The sequence below is a fragment of the Oreochromis niloticus genome, linkage group LG17 (assembly GCF_001858045.2).
Source record: "Oreochromis niloticus isolate F11D_XX linkage group LG17, O_niloticus_UMD_NMBU, whole genome shotgun sequence".
NCBI lineage: Eukaryota > Metazoa > Chordata > Actinopteri > Cichliformes > Cichlidae > Oreochromis > Oreochromis niloticus.
The window spans coordinates 13,828,654-13,856,213 of NC_031981.2; the positions used below are offsets into that span (position 1 = coordinate 13,828,654).

General features: G+C 43.2%; 2 protein-coding genes across 7 annotated transcripts in view; both read right to left on the reverse strand.

The window, feature by feature from the left end:
* Positions 1–1,817, reverse strand: part of anks1b (ankyrin repeat and sterile alpha motif domain containing 1B) — a 255,384-nt gene extending 253,567 nt beyond the window's left edge. The window contains exon 1 of one of the 3 annotated variants that reach the window (XM_003444938.4): positions 1,140–1,817. In XM_003444938.4, the coding sequence (XP_003444986.1) occupies positions 1,140–1,270 (131 nt within the window). In that variant the 5' untranslated portion in view covers positions 1,271–1,817. The remainder of the gene's footprint in view (positions 1–1,139) is intronic. The other 2 variants (XM_005451590.4, XM_013271197.3) reach the window with 2 other exon arrangements.
* A 7,147-nt stretch (positions 1,818–8,964) lies between these two features.
* Positions 8,965–27,560, reverse strand: part of bltp3b (bridge-like lipid transfer protein family member 3B) — a 32,555-nt gene continuing 13,959 nt past the window's right edge. Inside the window, exons 5-24 of one of the 4 annotated variants that reach the window (XM_025899880.1) lie at positions 27,320–27,509; positions 27,096–27,236; positions 26,471–26,638; positions 25,647–25,827; positions 25,458–25,541; positions 25,195–25,356; positions 24,668–24,783; positions 24,439–24,580; positions 23,750–23,943; positions 22,895–23,641; positions 21,907–22,592; positions 19,671–19,754; positions 18,841–18,989; positions 17,279–17,436; positions 17,037–17,187; positions 16,134–16,175; positions 12,852–13,111; positions 12,351–12,456; positions 12,026–12,183; positions 8,965–10,317 (exon numbers count right to left, since the gene is read on the reverse strand). In XM_025899880.1, the coding sequence (XP_025755665.1) occupies positions 10,189–10,317; positions 12,026–12,183; positions 12,351–12,456; positions 12,852–13,111; positions 16,134–16,175; positions 17,037–17,187; positions 17,279–17,436; positions 18,841–18,989; positions 19,671–19,754; positions 21,907–22,592; positions 22,895–23,641; positions 23,750–23,943; positions 24,439–24,580; positions 24,668–24,783; positions 25,195–25,356; positions 25,458–25,541; positions 25,647–25,827; positions 26,471–26,638; positions 27,096–27,236; positions 27,320–27,509 (4,048 nt within the window). In that variant the 3' untranslated portion in view covers positions 8,965–10,188. Of the gene's footprint in view, positions 10,318–12,025; positions 12,184–12,350; positions 12,457–12,851; positions 13,112–16,133; positions 16,176–17,036; positions 17,188–17,278; positions 17,437–18,840; positions 18,990–19,670; positions 19,755–21,906; positions 22,593–22,894; positions 23,642–23,749; positions 23,944–24,438; positions 24,581–24,667; positions 24,784–25,194; positions 25,357–25,457; positions 25,542–25,646; positions 25,828–26,470; positions 26,639–27,095; positions 27,237–27,319; positions 27,510–27,560 lie in introns of those variants that run through there. The other 3 variants (XM_013271196.3, XM_025899881.1, XR_002056846.2) reach the window with 3 other exon arrangements.

The following is a 27,560-nucleotide window of genomic DNA, read 5'->3' on the forward strand; positions in this document are numbered from 1 at the left end:
GAGCGGCTGCAGGGGCAGGAGGAGGACAATAATAACCACAGCAGTTGCTCTGGAAGGGAGATTTAAACCTTTTTTTGGGAGGGGGGGGGGTCATTTAAAGGTTGTAGTTTCACGCTACAATGTGATCACGCCCCAGGATACCGAAACTAATGAATTTACCTGTTATGCATCATTCAAGGTTGCAAGGCGAAATATGGAGCCTCGGAACACAGTGCCACCTGTTAACCTGACAACAAACAGCATTTCCTGACACTGCTCACATACCTCTTCGTGTTTGAAGAAGCAGCCAGTTCGAGTGAAATCCACATCCCCTTTTGTTAGAGGATCCAGTGTTTGTTTACCATTTGTCTTCTCACAAAGAAGCACATGAATGCTGCAGAGCAGCTTCAAAGCCAACTTGGACGCTGTGGCTGTCAGGCCTTCCCAGCATCATGTAAAAAAAAAAAAGCCATGGTGCTATATAAACACCACACCGGCATCAGTTTAGCAATAATAAATATTTTCCAGGAAATATCTCATAGCTGCACAAAAACATATATAAAACAGACTGAACTGAAAATTACAAACACTTCCATTCTCTCAGTGTGTGGAACTCTCTCTCTCCCTCTAAACACTCGACCCAGTCGTGGGATCAGCAGAGGACAGGAGCTGACTCCCCATTAAACTGTCACATATTGACAAATTCTGCCTGGGATAACAGGGTGCTGTGTCTAGTTATGATTTGGCCTGCTGCCCGTTTGTGTGGTTTTAAAAGTGCACTTTGCTTCACATGCTGGTCTCTGGACTTTGCATAACATTCCTCTTTCCCTCCTGTGTCACGCAGGGTTTTGCAACCGAACACGAAGAGCCCCCTAAACACCCCTATTGTCTCCGAGAAGCCCTGTGGTGGTACCGAGCAGCTGACACAGTGTTCAGTGCGGAGGTCTTTTTCTGCAGCTCAGAGGAGGGCTGGCTGACTGGAGCTGCGGTTTCTTGGCTCATTTCTCGTGCACTGACCTGAGATGAAGCTAAAATGTGCCTAATTTTTACAGTGGACCCCTCCACCCTGTGGAATCCCCTCCAGCCCTCCCCCTCCGGGGTTCCCCGCCCCTCCGGACATTGTAGCGGTCATGGGAAGCAAATTCAAGCAGGCTGCTTACCTTAGTAGGTTGGGCAGAGGGATGGAGCCGGAGCCTGACCCCAGTATTCCCTTCTTCCCGCTTAACAATTTCTCCACCAAGGCGACATTCCCAGTCCGGGCGGCTTCCAGCAGCTCCTGCTCCTTCCCCATCCCGGACACAAGTTTGCAACGACAAGAAAATAGAAATCCAACAAATCTCCCATATACGCCTCCTTTCCCCCCACCCCCGACACCTTTCTTCACTGTCTGGTGTGGGAAAGCATCTGAAAGGATTCCTCTCACTGCATGCTGCTGCTGCACGGTGGAAATAGGTGTCACTGATGCTGCAGATCAGCTCTGGCGTGCACTGCTCTCCTCAGTTCACGGGCATGCACGGGTCCGCTTCCCTGCACTTCTCCCCGGTGCAGGGCAATCAGGAGCAGCGGGGAGAACCGGAGCGAATCCCTGAAGTGTGAAGTGAAGAGTAACCAGGGTTTAAAAGAAAGAGGGGGGGAAACAAAAAGGAAAAACAAACTCCTTCTGACTCCCAACTCTCACTCCCCTCTGCTTCTCGTCTCTGACGCTCCTGCCGGTAACAGCCGGGAGGTGAAACTCCATCCGCCGCCACGACAAGCTCTCCTTCACCCCGCTGCGCTCAGCACTCCTCTCCTGCGATCCAAGCGCACTGCCCGGTGCTTTTCTGTGTCGCCTGAACCTCGACGTCAACTCACCTGTCGTCAAACACTGGGCTTCCTTTTCCTGCTTACAAAATAAAACAACTTTTTTTTAGGTGCCTCTTTTTATTCTCACCCTAAATCCCTCTACATCTCACACTTGAGTGATTCTGCATCCAGATAATGCTGGAAGCCAGCAAAAACCTTCTCCAAATCGAGAAGATTAAATGCTGTTATGGGCTAAAATAGTGACATTATAGGGATATAATTTCAGGTTAGGTAGGTATGAATACATACCCACGTGTTTACATCTATTTTGTACGGTGGCTGGGAAGTGCAAAGCGCAACAAATTAAAAATCCGCCACAAATTAAAAAACCGCAACAAATTAAAAATCCGCAACAAATTTAAAAAACCGCAACAAATTAAAAATCCACAACAAATTAAAAATCCGCAACAAATTAAAAATCCGCAACAAATTAAAAAACTGCAACAAATTAAGAATCCACAACAAATTAAAAAACGGCAACAAATTGCAACAAATTAAAAAACCGCACTTCCCAGCCACCGTAATTTTGAGGCCTAGTAGATACTTTATAACAGTATTTAGGAAAGCAAATTGCTGTTTAGCTTTCAATATGACTACACACCCTAAACAAAGCAGCAGAATTCATTCAATCACTATTATTTCACTGTAAATCTTTTTGGCTCTTTCTGAGCCATGTTTACTTCTGCTGCACTTATTCCCAAACACATTTACTGCTAAATTAGTAATGTTTTTTTCATGCCCCCCTGGAGTACTGGATCCCCCTGGGGTAATCGGCTGTTAATTAGAAGCCATCTTTCAAATCATTTTTGCTTCTGGTGCCATTTACTAATAAACACTCTGGAGATAAAATAAGCTAAAATCATTATGCTATTCCTGTACTGAAAAGAATCTAATTAGATTTTGTCCCTTATCCCTTATGCGAAGCTAAGCTTTTATTTTGAAAGTACTCCTGCTGTGCTTCCTCTATTACCACGGGTTACCTGACTGGCAGACTTACTGTACAGTCTGGGCGTGGATGACGATGCTACAGCACCAACGGGAGGCTATGCCTTTGTTAGGATCTTTAAAAAGTCACACTCGCCGCAGCCACCGGCTGTAGCAGCCGCTGCCGCTCTCACACCTCTAACTTATTCTGGCACACTTGCACATGCGCACTCCTCCTCTGTGCGGACAGTGTAGTCTCGTCACTGCTGAATAGATTTAGAAGCAGGTGAGCTCCTAAAATATCCCGCAGTCATGCTAGAGCAGAGTTTGTGTGAATGCACAGGAGGGATTTGTCTATGTTTGCTGATGTGACAGCCTGGGAAACTGAGACTCCCTCCACCCTCTCCACTGCGCCCCCACTCTGCAGGTCGATGCAAGCTTGGACCTGCCTCACGCCAACTCTGCTGCTAAATTGGAATTTAGAAGCAAATGTTGCCTTTAAACGCTCCACCTGCAGCTGTACTATTTTTTTTTTTTTTCGGAATTTTTTAAGCGCTTGTAGGCAATTCAAATGATTAAAGTCTTGAAATTAAAGAATAATTTAAATATGCATTTATTATTTTCTTTATTAGTCAACCTTGGAGCAAATAAAAGTTTACTTTTTCACATCTATGTGAAGATGACAGTAAACTACAAGTCAGCTTTTATGAATTTCAGTATATTAGGTAAGAATTTAATATTTAACAACCCCCAAATTATCCAAATGTTTTTGTTTTATTTTTACATTTTTTAATAACCTGATTATATTTCACAGAAACATACACCCTCAGCAGCTGCTGAGGCTTCAAAGGCTGCGTGTGCTCGCTCCACACGTTTCCAGCTGTGGCAGCATTCAGATTAAGGTCCTGCGTGTCACCTGTTGATCTGAAATCAGGTCAGCAATAACACATTTCTGCAGCGGTGGGGGGAAAAAAAGCTCTTTGTTCGCACAGACTTATGATATTACTGTCATCCTCGCACCCACATGTTAGTGATAACATGATGCTGCTCAGTGAGAGAGCTGGATCAAGCCTCTGCTTGCACAGATGGCCTCTAGGTTACTATTATTGATTATACAGTATTGATGTGACATACATATCCCAGTAATGTTTAGGTCTGCAGATGCGAAATAATCATTTAAAAACACATGTCGTCATGATCACATGCTGTTTACTTTGTGAACATGTAGAAGCTTAGGCTGATGGAAATGTATGGTGGCCCTAAGGTGCCAAATACATACATAAACTGCTTTTCACAAAAAACAAAACAAAAAATCCCCAAACATTTCTCTTTATAGAAGAAAAAAACATCCTATTTATGTTTTGTGTTTTTATTATGTTTTGATGCAGATTTGTCTGCTGCACATGTATGATGTGAATTTCCAAAGATGTCCCAAAGATGCTCTGTTGGACTGAGAGCTGGTGATTGTCGAGGCCATTTGAGCACAGCGAACTCATTGTCATGTTTAAGAAACCAGTTTGAGATGATCTGAGCTTTGTGACACGCATGGTGCCATCCTGTTGGAAGCAGCCTTCAGAAGATGGGTACACTGATCATAAAAAGATACTCAGGTATGTTTGGTGTTTAAACAATGCACAGTTGGTACTAAGGAGCCCACAGTGTGCTGAGAAAGTATCCCTCACACCATTAAATCACCACCAGTCTGAACCGTTGATTCAAGTCACGATGGCAATACTTTCATGCTCTGATCTTAGAAACTTTTTTCAATCTCTTATTGTCTGATTTTAGTGAGCCTGTGTGAAATACAGCCTCAGTTTTCTGTAATTAGCTGATGTACCTAACTAAGTGGCCGAAGAGTCTATATTAATCTTGTTCAAAGTAGTGAACCTACCAGCAGACTGTCATTTCCTTCCTCATAAGAGGTGCCATTAGTATGACTGAAAACAATAGACTGCGTGGCACTGCATACGGCACAAGCTGAAATCGAAATGCTCCTCTTGAAAAAGACCAAACCAAACCCATTTTCTTCTATAATACTACAATGCTTCTATAATAATTCAGTTTTTTTTTATTAAACCTGCACACTATCATTGTATACAGTGGCTTGCAAAAGTATTCGGCCCCCTTGAACTTTTCCACATTTTGTCACATTACAGCCACAAACATGAATCAATTTTATTGGAATTCCAGGTGAAAGACCAATACAAAGTGGTGTACACGTGAGAAGTGGAACGAAAATCATACATGATTCCAAACATTTTTTACAAATAAATAACTGCAAAGTGGGGTGTGCGTAATTATTCAGCCCCCTGAGTCAATACTTTGTAGAACCACCTTTTGCTGCAGTTACAGCTGCCAGTCTTTTAGGGTATGTCTCTACCAGCTTTGCACATCTACAGACTGAAATCCTTGCCCATTCTTCTTTGCAAAACAGCTCCAGCTCAGTCAGATTAGATGGACAGCGTTTGTGAACAGCAGTTTTCAGATCTTGCCACAGATTCTCGATGTGATTTAGATCTGGACTTTGACTGGGCCATTCTAACACATGGATATGTTTTGTTTTAAACCATTCCATTGTTGCCCTGGCTTTATGTTTAGGGTCGTTGTCCTGCTGGAAGGTAAACCTCCGCCCCAGTCTCAAGTCTTTTGCAGACTCCAAGAGGTTTTCGTCCAAGATTGCCCTGTATTTGGCTCCATCCATCTTCCCATCAACTCTGACCAGCTTCCCTGTCCCTGCTGAAGAGAAGCACCCCCAGAGCATGATGCTGCCACCACCATATTTGACAGTGGGGATGGTGTGTTCAGAGTGATGTGCAGTGTTAGTTTTCCGCCACACATAGCGTTTTGTATTTTGGCCAAAAAGTTCCATTTTGGTCTCATCTGACCAGAGCACCTTCTTCCACATGTTTGCTGTGTCCCCCACATGGCTTGTGGCAAACTGCAAACGGGACTTCTTATGGTTTTCTGTTAACAATGGCTTTCTTCTTGCCACTCTTCCATAAAGGCCAACTTTGTGCAGTGGACGACTAATAGTTGTCCTATGGACAGATTCCCCCACCTGAGCTGTAGATCTCTGCAGCTCGCCCAGAGTCACCATGGGCCTCTTGGCTGCATTTCTGATCAGCGCTCTCCTTGTTCGGCCTGTGAGTTTAGGTGGACGGCCTTGTCTTGGTAGGTTTACAGTTGTGCCATACTCCTTCCATTTCTGAATGATCGCTTGAACAGTGCTCTGTCGGATGTTCAAGGCTTGGGAAATCTTTTTGTAGCCTAAGCCTGCTTTAAATTTCTCAATAACTTTATCCCTGACCTGTCTGGTGTCTAAATCCAATCGAGAATCTGTAGCAAGATCTGGAAACTGCTGTTCACAAACGCTGTCCATCTAATCTGACTGAGCTGGAGCTGTTTTGCAAAGAAGAATGGGCAAGGATTTCAGTCTGTAGATGTGCAAAGCTGGTAGAGACATACCCTAAAAGACTGGCAGCTGGAATTGCAGCAAAAGGTGGTTCTACAAAGTATTGACTCAGGGGGCTGAATAATTACACACACCCCACTTTGCAGTTATTTATTTGTAAAAAATGTTTGGAATCATGTATGATTTTCGTTCCACTTCTCACATGTACACCACTTTGTATTGGTCTTTCACGTGGAATTCCAATAAAATTGATTCATGTTTGTGGCTGTAATGTGACAAAATGTGGAAAAGTTCAAGGGGGCCGAATACTTTTGCAAGCCACTGTAAAATATCACAGGATCGCTCCAACGCTGAACTAAAACCAGAGGATGAAACAGTGAAGAGGCAGCTGCAGCCACACTGGGTGTTGGACACAGATTTTGCACTTTGCACTCAGCCGAGACTCAACCTGATGCCTCTCTCGTTCATCCTATTTCCCACAATTCTGCCGCACATGGAGCTGGCAGTCCCTGTACTCTGCTCCACACACACACACTTGCAGTATATAAGTGAACGTGTACGCTTTGCTTACATAAACGGGTCTGCACTGTGACGTAGCTGTCATCACAGACACATTAAGCTGCAGTATGTAAACAGCAGAGGAGAGCAGAACTTTTCTGTCTCTTAGACACACACACACACACACACAGACACTTGAACACTTAATGTCCTTCTATGACTCACTGCACTTCTCCAGCCATAAAATGTCATGACCATTTATGTTCACAAAGACCAAACGCTCTGCTGCAGCGCTTCAGTGCAGCACGTTTGAGCCGACAAAGTGGCTGCACTCTTATTTAAAGAGCTTCACCCTCCACGCTTCAATATTTAGCAGTATTTCTTACACACGCACACACACACACATATATATATATATAAATTATATATATATATGTATTTTATATATATATATATATATATATATGTATTAGATATATATATATTATATAGCAGTTTTAAAAGTGTTCATTAATCTAGCTTTCAAATAGAAGTTTCAAAGGTAAGTTATGTTGTGGTCGTGCTGTCAGAATTAATTTTTATGTGTTTTTAATTTGTTATTTTTCACTTAAACTGCATATAAACATGCTGGATACGTTTGACACCAGTGTGCCTGTTGTATTCATCCAACCAAATTTTTTTTAGGACCTACAAAAGTTTACCTTTCAAATTAAGTCACATACATTTTGTTAAAAGCCTTTTCAGTTTGTGTGAGAATCAATCAAAAAGGGGCAGTCGTTAACCTAACTTTGACCCTTGAAGGGTCACCGGTGTCTTGGTGGGTTTTAGGAGGCCAACACTGCTGCTGTGTAAATTGTAGATGTATGAGATATATGGCTGTGTTGCAAAAACAGCACATTTTCACATACAAAAATGGAATATTTAGTGCTCCTGTATAGGCTGAGATAAAGTGTAGAAATAGCAGAAATCGCTGAAGCACTAAAAGACCACGAGAAACTGCACATTTTAGACAGTTTCTTAGGTTTTCACAGGAAAGCAAACAAACTATAAAGCTCCAGCATTAAATCAGCCAATGTGGTTTTTCTCTTATTAGCCAGCAGTGATTAAAGCCCAGCTTTTAAAGTTTGGTAGCTAAAGAGAGAGCCTCATAATAGTCTGAAGCTACAGACGACAACTGTTTGACAAGGGATAAGACAAAGAGGCGTACATATAAACATCGTTCTGCCCCTGCTGCGTTCAAACTATCCTACTCTAACAGTGTTAGGTTAATGCAGTGTTAAAGAGTCGGAGTTAACGTTTGGTAAAACTTTGTACTATGGTGCTCATTTTCTATTTGTTTATTACATAGTTGTCATACAATTATAATGCCCTACTAAGCATAATCATGTTGCATGCACACCCTCTGGGCCAGGGAATAAATAGAAACTTCACCATTGAGCCAGAAACAGTCAGAGACTGAAATTAGAGTTCTTAATGCTTGTAGTTTAGCTGCATAAAAATAGGCTGTGGGTTGTTGTTTTTTAAGCTCTATTAAAGGAAATATCTACTCTCAAGGTTCCTCCACCTTATAAGGCCCAGACAGAGCAAAGCATGGTAACACTGTATTCTATGAAGGAAAACTTTTATTTAACGGCCAAATAGAGTAAGCAATTAATATGGGATTGATAGTGAGTTTAATAAAGAATGAATATGCAACTAATAAGCAATGAGGTAATGGTGAATATGTTGATCTTAATATTTTAGATCAACATATTCAACATTATAAAAACAGTTTAAAACATAGCTCAGCGTTTGTGTCTTCTTCCAAAACTTTTGACAAATGCTCACAGACCAAAGAACGTCAGTGTGTTTTGTTTGTTCATGGCAGTTTGCGTTGCGCATTTTTAAGCTACTGACAGTAATGAGCTTTAGACGTAGGCACAGGAAGTCTGATAATGAGGCGAGAAGAAAGATGTGTGCAAAGAACTTCACACCTGACACTTAGAAAGATTGAAACTTTTTCAGTCGGATACCTTTTATTATTGTATTTCAGCAGCTTTGACAGACAAAATACAACTTATTATTACTTGTGTATTTTTTGTTTTCTTTTTTTAAGATAGAGTTTTCCCAAAAAAAAAAAAAAAAAAAAAAGGCTAGGAAAAATGGGCCAAAATAAAGCAGATGTAAAGTAAAACATTCCTCTTTATGAAGACATCTCTGTTAAAAATCTAATTTCAAGTCTGAATCGCTCATTCGTGGAAGCAACTAGCTTTGTTTCAGGAAACCAAACAAACCAAAACATTGTTTTAAATTAAAAAGAACAAAAAACATTCTGAAATGAAGTGGGCCAGGCTAGAGCACAGGCTACGATAAATGCACCTTTAGACCGATTTAATGTTCCGAATCCACAGACGCCAAGAACTATCCTTTTGTGCTGTGCCGAAGCATGTGCTGTTAGAAAAGTCACTCCCCCTAAAGTAGCCGCACAAGCATGAGGCATGGGCACATGAACAGATATAGTCTTTGTGCGTCCACGGAAAAAAAATAAAATAAAATTACATTAGATAGCAGATTAGAAAATTCACATAAAGACACACACACGCATACCTAAGTAATCAGGCAGCTTTAAGGTGCCCTAATTTTCCTCTTTTCTCAGAGTGGACGTTTATTTCCACTGTCTCTACTCGTCGGCTCAACTTTTCTCTCACAGTTCTGATTGCTGTATTTACATTGCCCCAGTTTTAAAAGTGCAGCACATGTTAAGGAGCTATTTACACATAATTAAAAAAAATAAAATAAATGGGAATGGGTGCGGGCGGGGAGGAACAGACTGGTGTCAAAGCCATGGAAATTCACACTTTACTTGTAAAGAAATGCTTGTTCTCACTGAGAGACACACTCATTCAACTGAATCACTGCAAAATCATTCAAAGTTCTGTAGAAAATAGTTATGTGTTCACATTCTTGTACAATATACACTGTACACGCTGTGAGGACGAGCAGGAACATGATTCGTCGCTCCCCTCTGAATATGAAAGCGCTGGATTACAAATCGAATTTCAGCGCAGTGCAAAGTAAGACATTCCTCCGAAGATACGACATTCAGCGGTTCCTCGTGCCTACAGGTCTGAGTGAAGCTCACTGAAGAAAAGCTGGGATGCTTGTTTTTAACTGAAACTTGAACAACAGAAGCAGGTTTCTGGGAATGGTTTTCTGTAGGCACGACCAAAGTTAGAAATCTCGTCCTCTTGCTGTCTCACAGAAACACACACAGAGACACAAACACACACAGGTGCGCTTTTTATCCTTCTTAGCGCTGCAAACGTGTGAATTGTCCACAATCCAGAGTGGAAAACATAAAACAGACGACAAGTGTGTAAAAATGTGTTTTCTCAGAGTCTTCAAAGACTGAGGATTGTTTCATTCGTATAAGTCTGAAGTCACGCGGTGGCTCGTGAAAAGGGAGCCGCTGTAGTTTAAAAAAAACAAAACAAAACAAAAACATCTTTTCCTTCTTATTTTGCGAGACTTGTAGGGTCTTAGAGAGTGGCGGTCTAGCTGGTGCTGACTTTGAGGTTCTTCAGTCGGTGAAGCAGCGAGTCCTTCTCCATCTGAGCCTCAGCCAGCGCCATCTTCGCCCGGGAAAGCTCCACCTTTAAACACTCATTCTCTTCGATCAGCATCTGAAAGAAGAAATAAACAAACATCACAATCTGCCCCACATACAGAATATGGAACATTTCATTCTTCATTGACCGCCGACATTCTCAGCAGTTCAGTTGCTGTTAATCAGCCAGCTCCAACCGTTCCAGTCTCAGTTTCCCTACAGGTAAACTGAAGTCATTCAGGTGTCTCGCGTGTCTCATCTGTAGGCTTAATATTATACCCCCCCAGGGAATGCTGCTTATATGAAGACTTAAGAGAAATACTACTTGTTTGGAAAGTTGGGCTGAACAGAAAACATACCGACTGCAGCAAGTTTTACCACAAAGAGGAAGAAGAACAAGCAACGGCTACAGTGAACAGTTTCAGGGGCTTTTCATGTCTGATTCCACTGAACTATAGTGTGGCTTTTGCACATAATGACTTCTGTCTTTTAGCCGTGACCAAAAAACCAGATGAGACAATAGGTCTTAGCTGCCTACAGTATGATGCAAAAGTCTTGAGTCATTCCTCATTTCTTTACATTTTGCTTGCAAAGAGACAGATTTTGTGGTAATATTTCAAAGCGGTCTTGAGCAATAGAAGCAATGCACAGAGACCATTTAAAATTGTACATTTAGACTCTTTGTTACTAGCATCTAGTTTCAAAAACACAATTTGTTCATAAACAGTAGTTTTGCACCTACAAGGTGATCCCCAGAGAGCTATTAGCTAAAAGCTCAGTGTATCTGAGCATAGTGTGCAGTGTGTCTTTAAAAAAATTTGAGGAACCTGAAAACGTGGAGGACAAAAGGGAAGAAAAAAAAAAAGCTATCTATATATATATGAAAGTCATCATCTCCTTAAGAAATAGGAAAATATCCAGTCAAGACCTGAAACAGGACCTGAGAGATGCATCTGACCCTTCAGCTGATCCATCTACTGTTCACTGAAGCTTCATCAGAAATGGTCTCACCATCCAATATCTGTATCTGGAAAGCACCTGATTGACAGTGGGTTCATTATGACAATGATCCCAAACACACAATAAAAGCATACCAGGACAGAAAAACACTATCATTCAGCGACTGGCCTCCCCAGAGCCTGGACCTCACCATTACTTAAGCAGCGTGGGATCATCTTGACAAAGAACGAAACAAAAGGCAGCCAATATCCAAGGAAGAGCTTTGAATGTCCTTCAAGAAGCCTGGAGAACTATTTGTGAAGACTACTTAAAGAAATTACAAGAAAGTTTGCTTAAGAGAGTTCAGGCTGTGCTGAAGAATAAAGGTGGTCAATAAATTGCTGCACCTAATTTACATTTTTCCAGCAAAATAAATGCAGAGAGGCTCAAGACTTTTAAACAGTATTGTAATTCCAAACAGACCCTCACCGTGGGCTAAAGTTTAAAAGGTAATTTAGCGATTTTGGTGGCAATGACAATAAGTATTGAGTAGATTTTAGATCTGGCTGAAAATGCAAAGCTTTTCCTAAGTTTCTAAATATCACTCCCACTGTGAAAGAAACTGAAGCCAAACAGAACTGGAATAGCTTTACCAAAGCAAAACCTGGCACAACATGCTTCAGCCTCCAGAATGGTCAGAAAGAAACATTTGGAGCTGTTTGTAGGAGAAAATGATGATGAAGAAGAACAAAAACATGAACATCAACACTGTTTGCACATGTGGTGTTTGTTTGGTTTTTTTGCTTCTACGCTCTCTTTCCACTGTGTTTTGCTGTCTTTCTCACCATCTCCTTGTCAGATGGAGGGGGGCTGGTAGGCGGAGCTTGAGTCTGCGTCGCCTTTGAAACACCACAGATGCCGCCCACAGTCTCAGGGACTGGACTCAGAGAGCTGTCAGTCGCTGAGGCCGCTTTCTTGGGTTTGGCCTCTCCTGCTCTGTCCACTGTGAGGAGGAAGAGAGAGGGAAAAGGAGGGAGTTTGGATGTGTGGATGCAGCGAGCGTGGACTTTAAAAAGGCACTTAATAGGTCATCTTATATAACTGCAGTGAATCAGCACTAGAGTGGAGGTGGAAATATCTGGCAGATGAAAACGCGTGCACGTTTGGCACCTCCTATAGAGAAAGACCCATCGTCTCTTCTGTGTATGATGAGGCTGTCGATGTGCAGCGTGATGGGCGAGGGCTCTGAGTCGGGATTATCACGAGGGTCATCATCCTGTAGGAGACACAGCACATGTTGTTGGGATGGAGTGTACCAGAGACAGAAAGAGGGAGACGTTTAGTCCACATCTATTTTCTCAAATCAGTTCCACAGCAAGGCTCTTTGACCATGAAAGAACCAAACAGAGAGTAGAAAGGCCTTTTCTTTCTGTGTCATTAAACCTTTAGTTCAAATCCAAATGCCAATTAGGCCACAGTTCAAAATATTTAACTTGGTAACAAGAAGTTGCTTCAGTCTGCGGCAGTGAGTTATAGGCTCCATTAATAGAACTGGATTTGAAGCAATGAGACAAGTTTCTCTCTGAAACAGTTCTGTTAGTGTTCTGCAACAGTAACCTCGGGGTAAAACACAAACTTTGCAAAGTACGAAACTGAAATAAGTCTTTTCACCTTTAAATCAATGTGTGTGTCCCTGATGCTGATCTCCATGGGCAGCACTTGTGAGGCCGAGTCATCCTCCAGGAAAAGGGCAAGGTTGCGGAGCGAGGACATCATGAAGCTTGCCGTGTAATCGTGAAGCTGCAGCTGGAGGAAGCCGTTACGTTCAGCCAACGGGGAGTGGGCGGCGGCCCAGGGCCCGCTTTCCAGCCGAGCCCGGACCGCCGGACTGTGAAGGCCCTGGATGGATGCAGAGCTGGTCTCGCCGCCAGCTGGGAAGGAAGAGACATAAGCTGTTAACATCAACGTCACATTTGTGAAGCGTGGACAAGCGATAAGTCAGCTTAAATACACCCGACATTAAAAATCCACCCAACATGAAATAAGGCTGGTGTGTCTTTTGAAAGTGCGCAGGAATCTGACAGGAAGCAAATTCCACTTCTTGTCTAATTCAAGATTTGGACAGTTTTAATCTCTCTGTGTAATCAGGTCAAACCATCAGCTGATATTAGCTGACTGCAAACTTTTATCTCGAGATGTTTTTGAACCAACTATGAACACTGGTCTCAAATTTATGTCAGAGAAATAAAGTCAGATGGTGCCAAAATCTGTTTTTTCCTTTTTTATTCCCTTTTCTCAACATCAGTGTAGTCACTTTATTAGGTACACCTTTCTAGTACTTGGTTAGACCCACTTTTGGCTTCAGAAACAACTTAACTCTTCATGGCACAGATTCAACGAGGTGCAGGAAACATTCCTCTGAGATTTTGGTTCATACTGACATGACAGCATCAAACAGCTGCTGCGGATTTATCAAGTGGATGGAAGTAGGAGCTATTTGAGTAAAGGACACTCATTTTCATGCTCAAGAAACCAGTTTAAAATGAGTTTTGTGACATTGCATGTTGTCCTGCTGCAAGCAGTCATCAAACAGTCGGTACACTATGGGCAGACATAGTCGGCAACAACACTCAGGAAGGCTTTAGTGTTTAAATGATGCTCGGTTAATACTAAGGGGTCCAAAATGCACCAAGAAACTATTCCCCAAACAATTACTCTACCAGCAGCTGCATGAACTGTTGATACAAGGCAGGATGGATCCATGCTTACTTGCTGTTTATGCTAATTCTGACCCTGCCATCCAAATGCTGGAGCAGAAATCAAGAATCATCAGACTCTTTGGGTGCTACCATTCATGTGGATGTCACTTACCACCCACCAAAACACTACAGCTGACCAAGCACACCATGTCACAATGCAGAAAAAGAATGTGACAAAGAGCTTTGAGCACTGACCCTCAAATCTCCCTCAGTCAAATCTGAGCATCAGTGCTTTCCATGGAGGCGTCATCCCACAAACTACATCATGAAAAGGATCCACTGCTAACACCCACCAGGTGGAACTATACAATATTAGGCAGATTGTTTTAATGCTGTAGCTGAGCAGTGCGTTTAACACATTAATAAAGTTTAATATGCTTACATTGTTGTCACAGTGAAGTTTAAGGACGTTCCTTACTTCTTAAAATGTGTCAAAAACATCTCGAGGTCATCACAGTTACTTCTTCTAAATAAAGGGTGAATTTTAATATCAGGTTTACACAAGCTCAAAGTAAGAGGTGGGATGAATGAAAAGACAGAGGAAGAATAATATCAGAAAGAGGAGTGGGAGACAGAGTTGAACAAAAAGTTAAAAGAAAGAAAGAAAAGAAGCCGGAAGGATTTAAGAAGAAGGTGGGCTGAAGGAGATCTTTTACAGTCCCATCGGCTCTTTGCAGCTGTAATGTTTAATTATTTCCAAAGACTGGGGACTCGAGGGTTTGGTGGAAAATCCAAGTAAAAGTTTTCATTTAATCATTTTTTATTCTTTATATGAATAAGACACCCAGCAAATCTAAGCTCCAAGGAGCTGAAAAGAAAAAGGTTTGCTGGTGTACTAATGAAAAAAAGAGTTTCACCCCTGAATGACTTGAATATGACTACAGGAACTATAAAATGTGACTGTAAGAATCCTATTTTTCTTTTTTTTTGCTGTTTCTTTTGAGAAACAGAAGTAAAGAAGACAAAAAAAATGAGAAGAGAGAGAAAGAAGACACACGTGAAGTGAGAAAAGTCTCAAGGAGTTGTTTTACGTCAGCACACAAAAGGGGGACGTTCACTGGGCAAGCGCACGAATACAGACAAGTTTTTGAACAGGTGAGAGAGTCGCAATAGGAACACTAGCAAGGCATGAAAATGGCCACTTAAAGAAATCACTTTTTATTATGACAGCGAGAAGTGCGTCACTTCCCTTTCAAAAGCTCTCTGAAGGACAGTCAGGAGAAGGTTAATACTGTAGGGCAACTGCACGCCTAGCAAAAACACTCAAAGACACACACACACGCCGAATTCTGCCAGCTTTTCCTCAGATAAAATTGCATATTCCCTCAATCCTGAGCAGCCAGGGTTGAGGCAAAGAGAGGGAAGATGGGAGTGGGTGAGGAGAGAGAGCGAGGGAGCCAGCAGCCAAGAACTGAATGACTGTGATAAGACAGGGAGGAGGGGGGGTGGCCTACAGAGGGAGAGAGATGAAGGAAAGGAAAGGTGAAGGAAAGGGAGGGGTGAATGACAGAGGATTAGTAGGAAGATGGAGTAGGACCTGGAGGGAAGAGTAAAAAGGAAGGTGGAGGGAAACAAAGAAGGAAGAGGGGAGGAGGAGGAGGTAGGATAGCTTTTGTGAGATAGGAGAAGGAGAGGAGGCGAGGGGTAAAGCTGGCATTTCTCTCATTGCCTGAATCACTGGACTGAAACTGCAAAGTCTGCTGCAGTGGAGAGATGAGGTAGTAGGAGGGAAAAGAAAAAAAAAAACAGGGGAAGATGGAAAGAGAGAGGGCAAATTAGGTGGAAGAGGAAGGATGGGAGGATTTGGGGTTAAAGCTGTCGGCACAAAAAGTAGTTGTTACCCTAAATATGGCACGAATGTGTGTAGATTTGAAGGTTGCAGGCCTAATGTTGCAAATAATGGGACCACTCACTCCATTACCGTCACATTTAGCCTCTGTTAAGTGCCACACACCCACACACAATACCACATCAGCACCCCCTGCTGCTGCTAAAAAAAGGAGCAAACACACACTCCTCATGCGTTGCAACACACGCCGTCTGCATCTGCAGCGCATGCCACTGAGCAAGTCCTGCAAACCATAACACACACACACACACACACACACACACACACACACACAGATGGAAAAAGAGGCACCAATGCAAGCATGCACGCTAGGCTACAGATGGTGTATTAACACACAGCAGTTACCTTGGCTGCTTTGTGCAGGTATTGGTACTGAACACACCATACCTGTGGGGAGTTATGGAGGGTAAATGAAAAAGGTGAAGGGGGTGGTGGTAGTGGTGGGCTGTTAGTGTGCAAGTGTGTGTGTGTGCACTTGAGAAGATAAGTGGATTCAGACTCAGGCTGCATTCATCACCGATCATTTTTCTGTGTTCTCATTAATCGCTATATTGGGTCAAAAAGGGCGAGGGGGGGGCACATCGGGATATGCCATGAAATGTCTGGCTTTGTCCCAGAAACTCCACCAAGGATGGCAATTCATTCTCAAATCTGAGAAGCACTCAAAGCCTTAAATGATCAATAAATCACTGCTGTAACTGAGAACAAACGTCTTTTCCCCCACACACTCTCTATATATCACCTTCCTGCTTTCACTGGCATCTGCTGAGAGAGAAACATGGATGTCCTGATGTAAGCTGCTGTTCACCCCATCATTTCAAATGTGAACAACGTTATTTTTTTAATCTCAGGAGGTGTTGCCTCAGTATCCTGACGGTCTGTTCCAGGACCTTTATCACATGTTCCTTCCTCTCTCTGTCCTAATGATTTCTCTTACTCTCTAATGTCAAACACTCCACCTCCTCAAAAAAAAGGAAAAAAATGGATAAAAAGCCACAAAAAAAAGCTGTAGCTGGATTGAGTCTAAATCCACTAACAAACACAGGTGCACACAATTTTATGTATTAGCACTGGTTTTGCTAATTATCAACTCTTAATGTGGCAATATTCATGTGATAGTTTGGCATTTGTAACATTTAAATAAAAAACACTCAAAAATAATTAGAGCTCACATGAAAAGCTGTTTGTCTCATGCTCATTCTCAGATAAAACTTTAAAACATGCGCGTAGCCGACTTGCATTTCTTACCCAGGCTGCGGTTGCTGAGGTACTGTCTGAGGCTGACATTTCCCAGCTGGCTGGGTGTGACCTGGCCCACCTCCAGAGCCACGGCTGTGCTCTCGCCCATGGCCTCCATGCCCACACACACCGACTGCACCTTCAACACCAGCACTGACACCTGGAGGTGAGGAATACATATTTAAAAAATCGAATAAGCTGTGCAAGCTGGCTTTTAATTGTTCATCCCAAAACCACTCTCTGTTTCTTACTGTGTCTTTGGTGGGCTCGTCAATGCTCTGTGATGCTGCGCTGGCAGAGTCGGGGGACTCTCCTCCCTCGTGCTCCTGACCAGTCGGCGCCTCGATGGCGCTCTCTGCGGTGCTTTGTTCACTGATGACGTCTTTGAAGCCTGAGATGGACACGTCGTCTGCAAAGTACATAAAGGAATACAAATGTGACTCACACAGACAAGTAAACACATTTATGATCATGATAAAGAGAAACATACACCCTGTGTTCAACTCTAAGGTTTTACATAACACATAAGAAAAAGGATCTGTTATAAACTAAGTGTATGTCATGATTCAATAGCTTGCAGAACCACCTACAAGAGCAATAACTTGAACTCACTTTTTTCTGTCCAACTTAATCAGCGTCTCAAAGTCCTTAAGAAGGAATTTTGGCAACTCATTTTTAACAACACTGCTACTTTAGTTCCTTGAAGTTTGCAGGCATTTGTTAATGCACAGCTCAGTCAGGTTGAGGCCACTGCAGCACCTTTATTCTTTTCTTTTTCAGCAATTCTGTTGTAAATTAGCTACTTTGCCTGGAATCATCATCTTGTAGCATGACCCAAGCTTTAGCTGGACTCAATGACTGCAAAAGGTGCCCATGTCCTGTGGTTGCAAAACAAGCCCAAATCGTCACCCAGCAGTTGTGCTGATATGCTGTGTCAGGCTTTCTCCAAATATAGGGCGGTGAATCATGTCCAAACACCTCCACTCTGGTCTCATCTGTCCAAAGGACATTGTTGCAGAAGTCTTGTGCTTTGTTCAGATGCAACTTTTACAAACCTAAGCTGTGCTGCCATGTTCTTTTTAGAGAGAAGAGGCTTTGTCCTGACAACCTTTCCAAACAAGCCGTACTTGTTCAGTCTTTTTTCTAGCTGTGCTGTCATGAACTTTAAATTTTAAGACATGAACTGAGGCCTGTAGTGTCTGAGATGTAGCTCTTGGGTTTTTACAGTTATCTGAGCATTGCAGGGTCTGAACTTCTGGTGAATTTGTTACATCATCCACTCCTGGGAAGATTGGCAACTGTGTTGAATGTTTCCTACTTATAAATAGTCACTCAGTGTAAGACGATGGACTTCACACTGTGTGAAAAAATGCCCATAACCCTTCCCAGTTTGCCAAAACCTCTGCTTTTACAAGGGTAGTCACACTTACTGATGAGCAGTTAATCAAGTGCATCTGATAAGCAGCACCTGCCTACTATTTACCCTCTTAATTCCTATGGAAGCAGTAAGGCTGTAGTTATTTTTTCCACACGCAGCTTCTGCATTGTTGGCCTAAATTTTGTTGATGCAGTATAGTATATCATGTTTTGTATTCATTAGTGTAACTTTTTTCTTTCTCATGTAATCCAGTTCACCAATGCACAACCAGCACAATGCTGCCACCTTATGGCCAAACAGCAAGCTGCAACTACATCTACACAAATCATTAAATCTTGATCCCTGCGGAGATATTCTCTACTCCGTGAAGCACATAAGAAGTCCAAAGGTCAGGATAAAATGGTTGAGCTAAGTGCAACTAAACGATATTTTTACCTCTATCCAGCAGGCTGTAAGTGTCTCCATCCTCCATCAGGGAGCTATCTATGGAGATGTTGTCCAGGGACTGCAGAGAGGGGCTCTTCTTCATATTTTTATAGGACACAGAGAAACTGGACTGGGAGCGATCCCGCATCAAACGACCACTACAACACACACATACACGGGCGCATGAGGAAGTGTGACAGTAGTGACCATAATCACTCCGATCACTCTGTTTCTGCTTGAGGTATAATTTTAATGCATGCAATTAATTCTAAGTTATGACAGACTGAGTAACAATGACATAAAAAAGGAGTCCAGTGAAACTATTTCATCACATCTGATAGGAGTTTGTTTTATGCCGACACTAGCCGACACCACAGTGCTCTCTCTGAGCTGACAGAGCCTACTCGACAAGTCATGAATTAAATATCGCTTCATTCCTTTGTGTAGTGTTGTTTAAGGTCATGTAAGAACCAAGTGTGCTATCCTCGCCAGAGCGCCAGAAATAATCTCAAGAAAAATTCAGATCAGACAAAAAAATAAAGCTGCTCCCGACAGACTGAGAACACAAGGCTGGGGGGAAAAAAAAAAAAAAAAAAAACTGTCACAAAGGAAGAGCTTCCCATTTCATCTCTAACATGAAGGGTTAACAAATAGACAGCAAACAGAGGGGCAAAAAAAAATTAAGACATACAGACATGCGCTCATGCAAATGCATGCCCACAGGGATGCACATATACACATTTGCATTTGAACTCATCCACAGACTACAAGCACAAGGACACACACAGGGTACACGTACACCCTCATTAGCACAGCTAGTCACAGATCCAGTGGCTTACATGTTGGACATGGAATAAAGGGAGGTGGATCTGCTGGAGTTTGAGCAGCTGAGGAGATCAGAAACCACAGACAAACTTCCTTTCCTTGATAGAGAGAAAACACACACACATACGCACACCTCGCATGGGTCAAAGCAAAGGTCAAGAGGCAGAAAAGGGAGTGAATGAGTTAAGACACAGAACATCCAAATGTCGACAGACGGCAGATGAGAAAACACATGTAAGAAAAGACACAGCAGCTCGTGGCCGGCCAACATTCAGAGAGTGAGACAGGTGATGTGAGAAGACTGAACATTCAGACTGACGAGCACTCATGTGGGAATTCGACACACAGCTCTTGTGTTCAGGAATAGACGTGAAATTAGTGAGAAAGACTCATGTAGGTCAATGATAGCGAGGCACAGAGGGCTTTCTGAAAAATCTGTCTGGGTCATTTAACAAAAGTCTGACAACTGTGACATGTGACAGCACCGCAACGCTTTTTAAACAGGGTGCAAATCATCTACTAGAAAATATGTTTGCTGGTTTACTTATAAAATCTAATAGATATTTGGTTCTTTGACATGATGTTTGCAGCTAAGGGTGCACTCAGCACTTAGTATAGTTGTCTTGTACTGTGCCTAAACACTCCTGCTCCCCATATTTTAATCCATTGCTCTTTTCTTTCTCTCTTATAAAAGGCATAACTAGTTTCATATGACGGTCACCTAAGTAACCACTTTAAACTTTTACATACATCTACAATAAAGGTGAGCAAAAAAGGGATTGTTTAGCCTTTTTCCTACATAAATGACTTGATCAGTTCATTAATTAATAACCCTGCTGTCAATTAATTTTCTGTCACCGAAATCAAGTCATCAGCTGAACATTTCTGGACTACTTATTGAAGGCTGAACTAGTCTGGAAGTGGTTTAAGTGTTACATTTCAAGCTTTAAAGATCATATGGAAATTAAGATTTCAGCTTCAAACATTAAGATTGTTTGAGTTTGTTTTTCCCCCCCAATTACACATTTGATTACTCTTCCTCGTCTCACCCAAACTGATCAGTGCAGATAGCCGCCCATCCCTGAGCCTGGTTCTGCTGAAGGTTTCTTCCTGTTAAAAGGGAGTTTTTCCCTCCTACTGTCACCAAAGTGCTTGCTCATGGGGGCCTTGAGGCAACTGCTGCTGTTATTTGGGCATTGTATGAATAAAACTGAATCAAAACTTTTTAGAACTCCACCCATAAAAAACAAACATATCCCAATTTAAAGTTGCCTGTTGTCACTTTCAAGGGCCTCTTTTTGCGAGATGCTGCACTGCTTCTAGTCCCTCCGTTATATTTGGATTACTTCATGGAAGTCATGATCTGATCTACAAATGCATATTTGCAATTTCACCGTTTCCTCCCTGGTGACGAGAGCTCCGTTTCCAGCTACAAGCGCACTCTTCAGCACAAAAGAGAACCAAGTATCCAAACTGAAGGAAGCACTTCGAGACAGTAACACAACCGGGAGCATCCTTTTCTTAATAAAGAGTCCTGCTGTAACATCTTGACGCCTGAGAGAGAATGTCCTGAACTGTCGGTAACATTTGGCTCCCTGCAAAGTTACATTTAGGTTGCAAGGTCACTTTTAATAAATGAGAACCAGGGCAAATCTCAAATGCACATGAACGAGTAGTCAGGTCTATCAGGGAGTGATCCAAACGCAGCAGGAGTGATGAAAGTAATAACACAAGGAGACAACCTTTCAGGGGATATGTTGTTTTGTTTTTGGTTTTTTTATGGGTGTGATTCAAGCGCTTGTATGGTATTAAATTTGGGCTTTAGACCTTGGTTGCATAAAACAAGCATCTGTACAACATTAGTTAGGATGCTGACATTGTAATGGCCACTTTAACAGGCTTTCCCGACAGGAAAGGATTCTACAAAGATTAACTGGTTAATCAAAAAAATCATCAGCAGACTAACCTTATTAAAATTATGCTTTGTTGAATCCTTAATAATTTTTTTTTTGTTTATCTCTTGGTGTTCAGCACTGACTTAATATGCTTACACAGCCTGTACTGTGAGCATCTGATTCCTGGGAGAGCGATTCCTCTTCTGCAAATTTGTGATACTGAAGTGTATAAACAAAACTAATTACTGGCTTATCTCAGCGGAGTCTAAATGGTGAATCAGCACACTTCTGCCTTAACGTATTAGTAATGACTCTGTTGTTGAAACTAACAGCATTCGTGAGACAAACTGAATACCTGGATATTGACTGAGGCATCTTTGCAGCCTTGTCTTTGTCGCTCCAGTCTTTGCTGCTGAGTGGATCAGGCAGATGGTCACATGGTTGGCTTTTGGAGTCTAACCTAGATCCCATATCATCACCTCCAGACAGCCCATCCATCAGCACTTCGCCACCTTCATCTGAACTCCCCCTCCCAGTCCTTCTAGCTGGAGTCCTCTCCTCCGCTGAGGTTTTGTGGTTCAAGTCGGGATGTGTAGTTGAAGTGGAAGCGGGAACGAGAGGTGCAGGAACCTGCATGGGTCCTACCTCTAAGCCATCGCCACATAGCAGCTGGTCTACAGTGCAAGATTGCTTGGCTCCTCCACCTTCTGAGCCAGATCCTTCATTGCCTTTCTCTCCCCCGTCTCTCGCGTCACTCGCAGGCTCCAGAGTTCCTCGGCTCTCTGAGGGCGACAGCTCCGAGCCTGGAGGAGATCCTGAACCCTCGGGCTGCGGAATGGGCTTCAGGAGCAGGGACACCTCTGCGCTTTTGAGCAGGAGGCCCAAGCAGACGGTAAACGGCTGGCGATCTGCCGGATGGTGGGAAGGATCCTTGCGGTCTCTCTTGGAGCTCATCTTCTCCAGATCCTGCTGTAGTGTCTGCTGCAGGGATTTGATGGTGCGCTGAAGCTGCATCAGAAACACATACTGCCGATGGCTCACCTAAACACATGCACAGAATAAAGGCGTTACTAAAGATGTATAAATGTGTTAATGCTGTGAAGCTTTTTTCGGGAGGTTGTTAACTATCAAAGGTCTATTGTTTAACTTCTTAACTTTCCTGTCTCTTTTCAATCTGTGATGTTTATTCTTTTTATCCCTGAGCATGAACAGTCAGGTCAGATCAGAACTGTTACCATTACCAATTAAGTACAGATTTTCCTTCCTTTTTAGGTTTCAAACCAATCAAAGATATTGAATAAAAAAAAAGCAAATTAGATACGAAAGCCTTTATGAAAAAATACCTGAGCGCTCAGATGCTTCTGCACATGCACCAACACATGCACATCTGCATCCTTATCTGATGACAAAGAGGAGGATGAGGAGGGCAGACTGTCTAGTGAGAGGGGTTTATGGAGGCCATTACTGGCTGGCAGTGCTGAATTGCTATTGTGAGATGATGATGTCGTTGCATCAGTGCTGTAATACTCCTTTAATAATCGCTTCCTCTGTAAACGTGCAACAGCCTCCGCTGACGAGCTTCTGGACAGTCCTGGTCCAGCAGCACTCCTCAGCTTCTCCTGATGCTGGACGAGCTTTGCTGGCTGACACGCCCACACAGTTAGAGGGAAGGAGTCCACAAAGGGCTGCGGCCGCCCTTTACCTCCGCGGGTTCCTTCATAGTCCACCCAAAACTGGGCAAAGTGCAGTGCCCAAAAGTCAGTGGCAGCAGGCATCTTGAGGGCGTCCGTGCCCATCGTGGGCACCACCAGGCCCCGATAAATGTCGTGCAACTTTGTGTCCTGTTCGTGAGCGTGGCGCTGGAAGACGGGATGGAGGATGGGTAAAGAGGATGAGGAGCGAGGGAAAGAGGAAAAAGATGAAGAGAAGAAGGGTTCCTCTTCAAAGGCCTGCAGAAGGGCCTCAAGGTGGGATCGCGTGCAGTTGGCCGGGTGTCGGGTATTAGTGGCTGCCATTTCTGAAGTCTGAATTGAGATGGAGCGAGGCAGGTCAGCAGGCGAAGAAGAGTCCTGATCAGTGGGAATCACGAGCTAGTGGAGAAATAATAATAATTTTTTTTTTAAAAAGGCATGAATCCAAGAAAATACAGTCCAAGCTTCAAACCAGGAAATGGCATATGTCTCTGCAGTCCTTCTTACCTTCAGCATGAGGCCGTCAACCCTGATGTCAACATGCTCGTCTGGTTTTTGAGAGTCAGTGAGCTTGTAGATCTCCATGAACTGCTCCAGACTCTGCATGAGGTCGAGGGCAAAGAGGTTGAGCCACACCAGGCTGCGAGGATCCAGGACCAGCTGCAGGGCATTGAGCTGAGCGTAAAGGTTTGGACACGGAACTGGAGGAGCAGAAACATGATGGAAAAGGTGGAAAGGTTACATAATATTTAGAAACACGTAGCAGAAAGTAATAAGACATTATACGTTTTAAAAGAAGAAGGAAGGAAGGAATGGTACTTAATTTGCTAAATGTTAGTTTCTTGGCTGCACACTCAAAGTCAGAAAAGTAAAAAACCTTTAGTGGCTTTCATAATGTGTCCTAATAGAGCTTGTGAGAAATCCATAAATGAATTAATTGGGTGATCCCTCATCCAGAGCACTGAGTGTAATTCAGAAAAATCAATGTTCTCTCAGCCACACAGCAGTCAGTGACTAACCCCACAGCTCACTGATTGGACTAAATGGACTCGAAAGTGTGATGGGAGATAGAAAACCTCCCATGAAGCAGAGCCCCGGGTTTAGAAAAATTGTTATTTACACAGCGTATGATCAACTCATTTTTTGTGAGGTCAGAAAATAAATGTATCTTGAGTATTAAGGCACAAAAGTCTTACTAGGGTAGTCTTTTCCATCAGGAAAATAGTATTCTGTGAACTCTACATGGATGGCTGGCATCTCTGATGGAAGGTACAAGGACTTCTTATTACAGGAGATCATGGTCTTGGGGCTGGAGCGGCGCTGGTCTGCTGTTGAGACCTGAAAAATGAAAATTAAAGGTAGTTGAGAAAATGTATACAGCCTTAGTGACTTCCTGCAGAAAAAAAGTCTGCTACAGGACTGGACCTGATAGATGCTGAAGTCAGCCATCCTGAGAACAATTGAGCTGGACATGAGCTGAGTCTTGGGAGTCTGAGGTGCAGGAGGACTGAAGGAAGCGCTGGAAGATGTGTTTATCTTACCTGGAGGGAAAAGAAGAAGGTATGTGAAGGTAAAACGAGAGGAAATGACTAAAAACACAACAGCAGAGAGGGCGGCAAACAGTGTCACCACTCAGTTCTCCAATGAGAAACTTCTGTGCCTAGACAAAGGTGTGTATCACCGCACCAAACTGTGCGCAAACACACCGCGGTACCTGGCTCCAGGCACCAGCAGCACTGCGCTGGAGGCTGTGCGTGTGGGCTCCAATCTAGTAGTGAGGAGTGTGCCTCACTAAGCCCTACTGCTCCTCCTCCCGCTCCTTCCTGACTTCCTAGAGAGCCATACACATCGTCCCTAAGGGACACTGGAGGACAGAAAACCCACAGGGGTGATGTGCTGTGGGTACAACAAAAATGCACCTTACACCTGTGTGTGAGCGTGTGTCCTTTTACCATGCTTTGGGGAACTGTGCGTGTGGCTCGGGCCTTGCTGGTCTCGAACTGTGCTCTTTAACATCTCCACGTTGGTCCTGAATTCATCCAGGAGGCTCCGTGCCCAGCTCTCTCTCGTTTTAGTGGCGTCGCTGTAGTGCATCCAGTGAGCGCAGCTGTCACCTATGAAGATTGAAATACAATAGATAAATTCTCCGTTTGTTTTAAGTAAACCATGTTTGGTTTGTTTGGCATATTACTGATCTCAACAGCTGAATTCATACCTGCTCTGTGGAAAGGGTAGTAATCCAAAGTAATGGAGCTGAAGGAAAGCTGCATGGCTCCACCTGTTATCCTTTTATTGACAACTATACACCAGAAGGAAAAAACAAAAGAGACCTTAAGTTGAATACAATCATGCTTGTCATTTGTGTGCTTAATAAAGTAAATGCGTAAGGCTGCACATGCGTTACCTTTGTCCTTAGCATGGATATCGTCGCAGATGTGCAGGTCTAGGTGTGTGATCTGGAGATGGTGCGATGTCTCACACACATCATAGGCGCTGAACAGCTTGGCCATGGTTGCACTCTGGTCAGCGGCCGAGGACGCCTGTTGTGTGCGCACCTGTTGGGCTGAAGGGGGCGGCGATGACACCTGGAGAACACAGAACGTTTTAAGTGTTGACGCTTTGCCCATGTTATAAATGCTCTGATAGATCATCCTATTCTTGTCACTGATGAGGTTTTCAGTTCATTTCCTACAAGAGTGAGTCATGAAGATTGATGAGTCCAATAAAAAAGCGGTGAAGTACTCAGTGTTTCCACCAGGTGGCATATAAGACCAATTTACAGGAAACAGATTCATTACTGTACAGTAAAGCTGCTGAGATATAGGAAGGTGTGAATTTGAGTGGGCGATGGCTGTCTGTACATTTTGTGTCTTTGTGCGTGTGTGTGTGTGTGTGTGTGTGTGTGTGTGTGTGTGTGTGTGTGTGTGTGTGTGGAAAGCAGGAAAGTAGGACACTGACTGAAAGATGCTAAAAAGCAACAGTGAAAGACATACTGTTGGCACAAATAGGGCATCAGATGTGATTTTGACAAGCACAAGGACTAAATATTACACCATGGCTCATTCACACAGGGCGCAATTAGAGCATGAACAGGAAGAGGAGGAGGAAATGGTAAAAATGGAAAAATGGGGAGGGAGAGATAATTATAATGGTTTATAAAGCACGGAAAAGAACATAAGAAAATATGATAACCGTCCTCTATGTGTGGAAAAAGTCACCGACTGGTACCTGGTCTTCTGTGGCCATGCTTTTCCTCTGCTGTGCAGACTTCTCCATAGCCTCACTGAGGGACTTGGCATACTGCACCATAGCTTTGAGCTGAGAGTCTGTCAGCACCCACAGCAGGTCATCCAAGATCAGAATCAGCTTGGAGGCCACCACGTTACAGTCTTTGATCTGAATCACACAGAAGAGTTGCTATAAACAAGCAATATGCAGGTGGAGGTTCGCCAAGAGTTTCCAGGAATGTAACATGACACAAAAGCAAACACACCGAATTGACAAGAACATTTATCAGATTTTTTAAAAACCAAACAGAATACAGGTTTTGCAGTTTAAGGAGCATCTGTATCTTTGTTTTTGTCCAATAGGAATTCAGCAGGCCAATTACTTTTGCTCAGCACACTAAAATGCCCTTTGTGCTGAAGAAACTGCATACTGGTTGCCATTTTGGCTGAAATAAACACCAGCTGTTTAATGAAGCACTGCTATTGGCCCTGCAGCCTGTGAGGCCACACAGAGGGGTCATTGTTCACAGTGGACAGGCCGATGTTGCTTAGAGTCTGGGTTTCAAGCCTGCGCCATCAAATGTCATAGCATGAATATCTGAAAGGGCACATGCGCAGATTCTAACCCGTCTCTTGAGAGTGACTCGGATCTTGGACTGGTTGGTGATGAGGCGGATGGGGGCGCTCAACATCTCGTGCTCGGCGCTCTGGATGGCGTCGGCCTCGATTCGGATCATCTGCCAGCTGATCTCTTTAAATGTCAGAATCTGAGCGAAACAAAAAAGGGAGGTAAATGAGAACGTTGTGTGTCAAACTACCCTTATTTTGTTTAAAACTAACAAATACCGACCTCTCCTCTCTGGGGGTCCTGAATGCGAGTAAATCGCAGGTCACTGATACTCCAGCTGGTGTTGACGCTGTAAACCTGCAGCTGGGAGAGCTCAAAAGAGGCGTTAAAGGCCTTGGCACTGATCCGGATGATAATGGAGTTGATTGATAAGGATATGCCCTCTACCACCTTCTCAGCAAAACCATATTCACTGTAAGATGGACAGAGAAAGAGGGAGGGGGGGGGCAATAGATCATTAGTA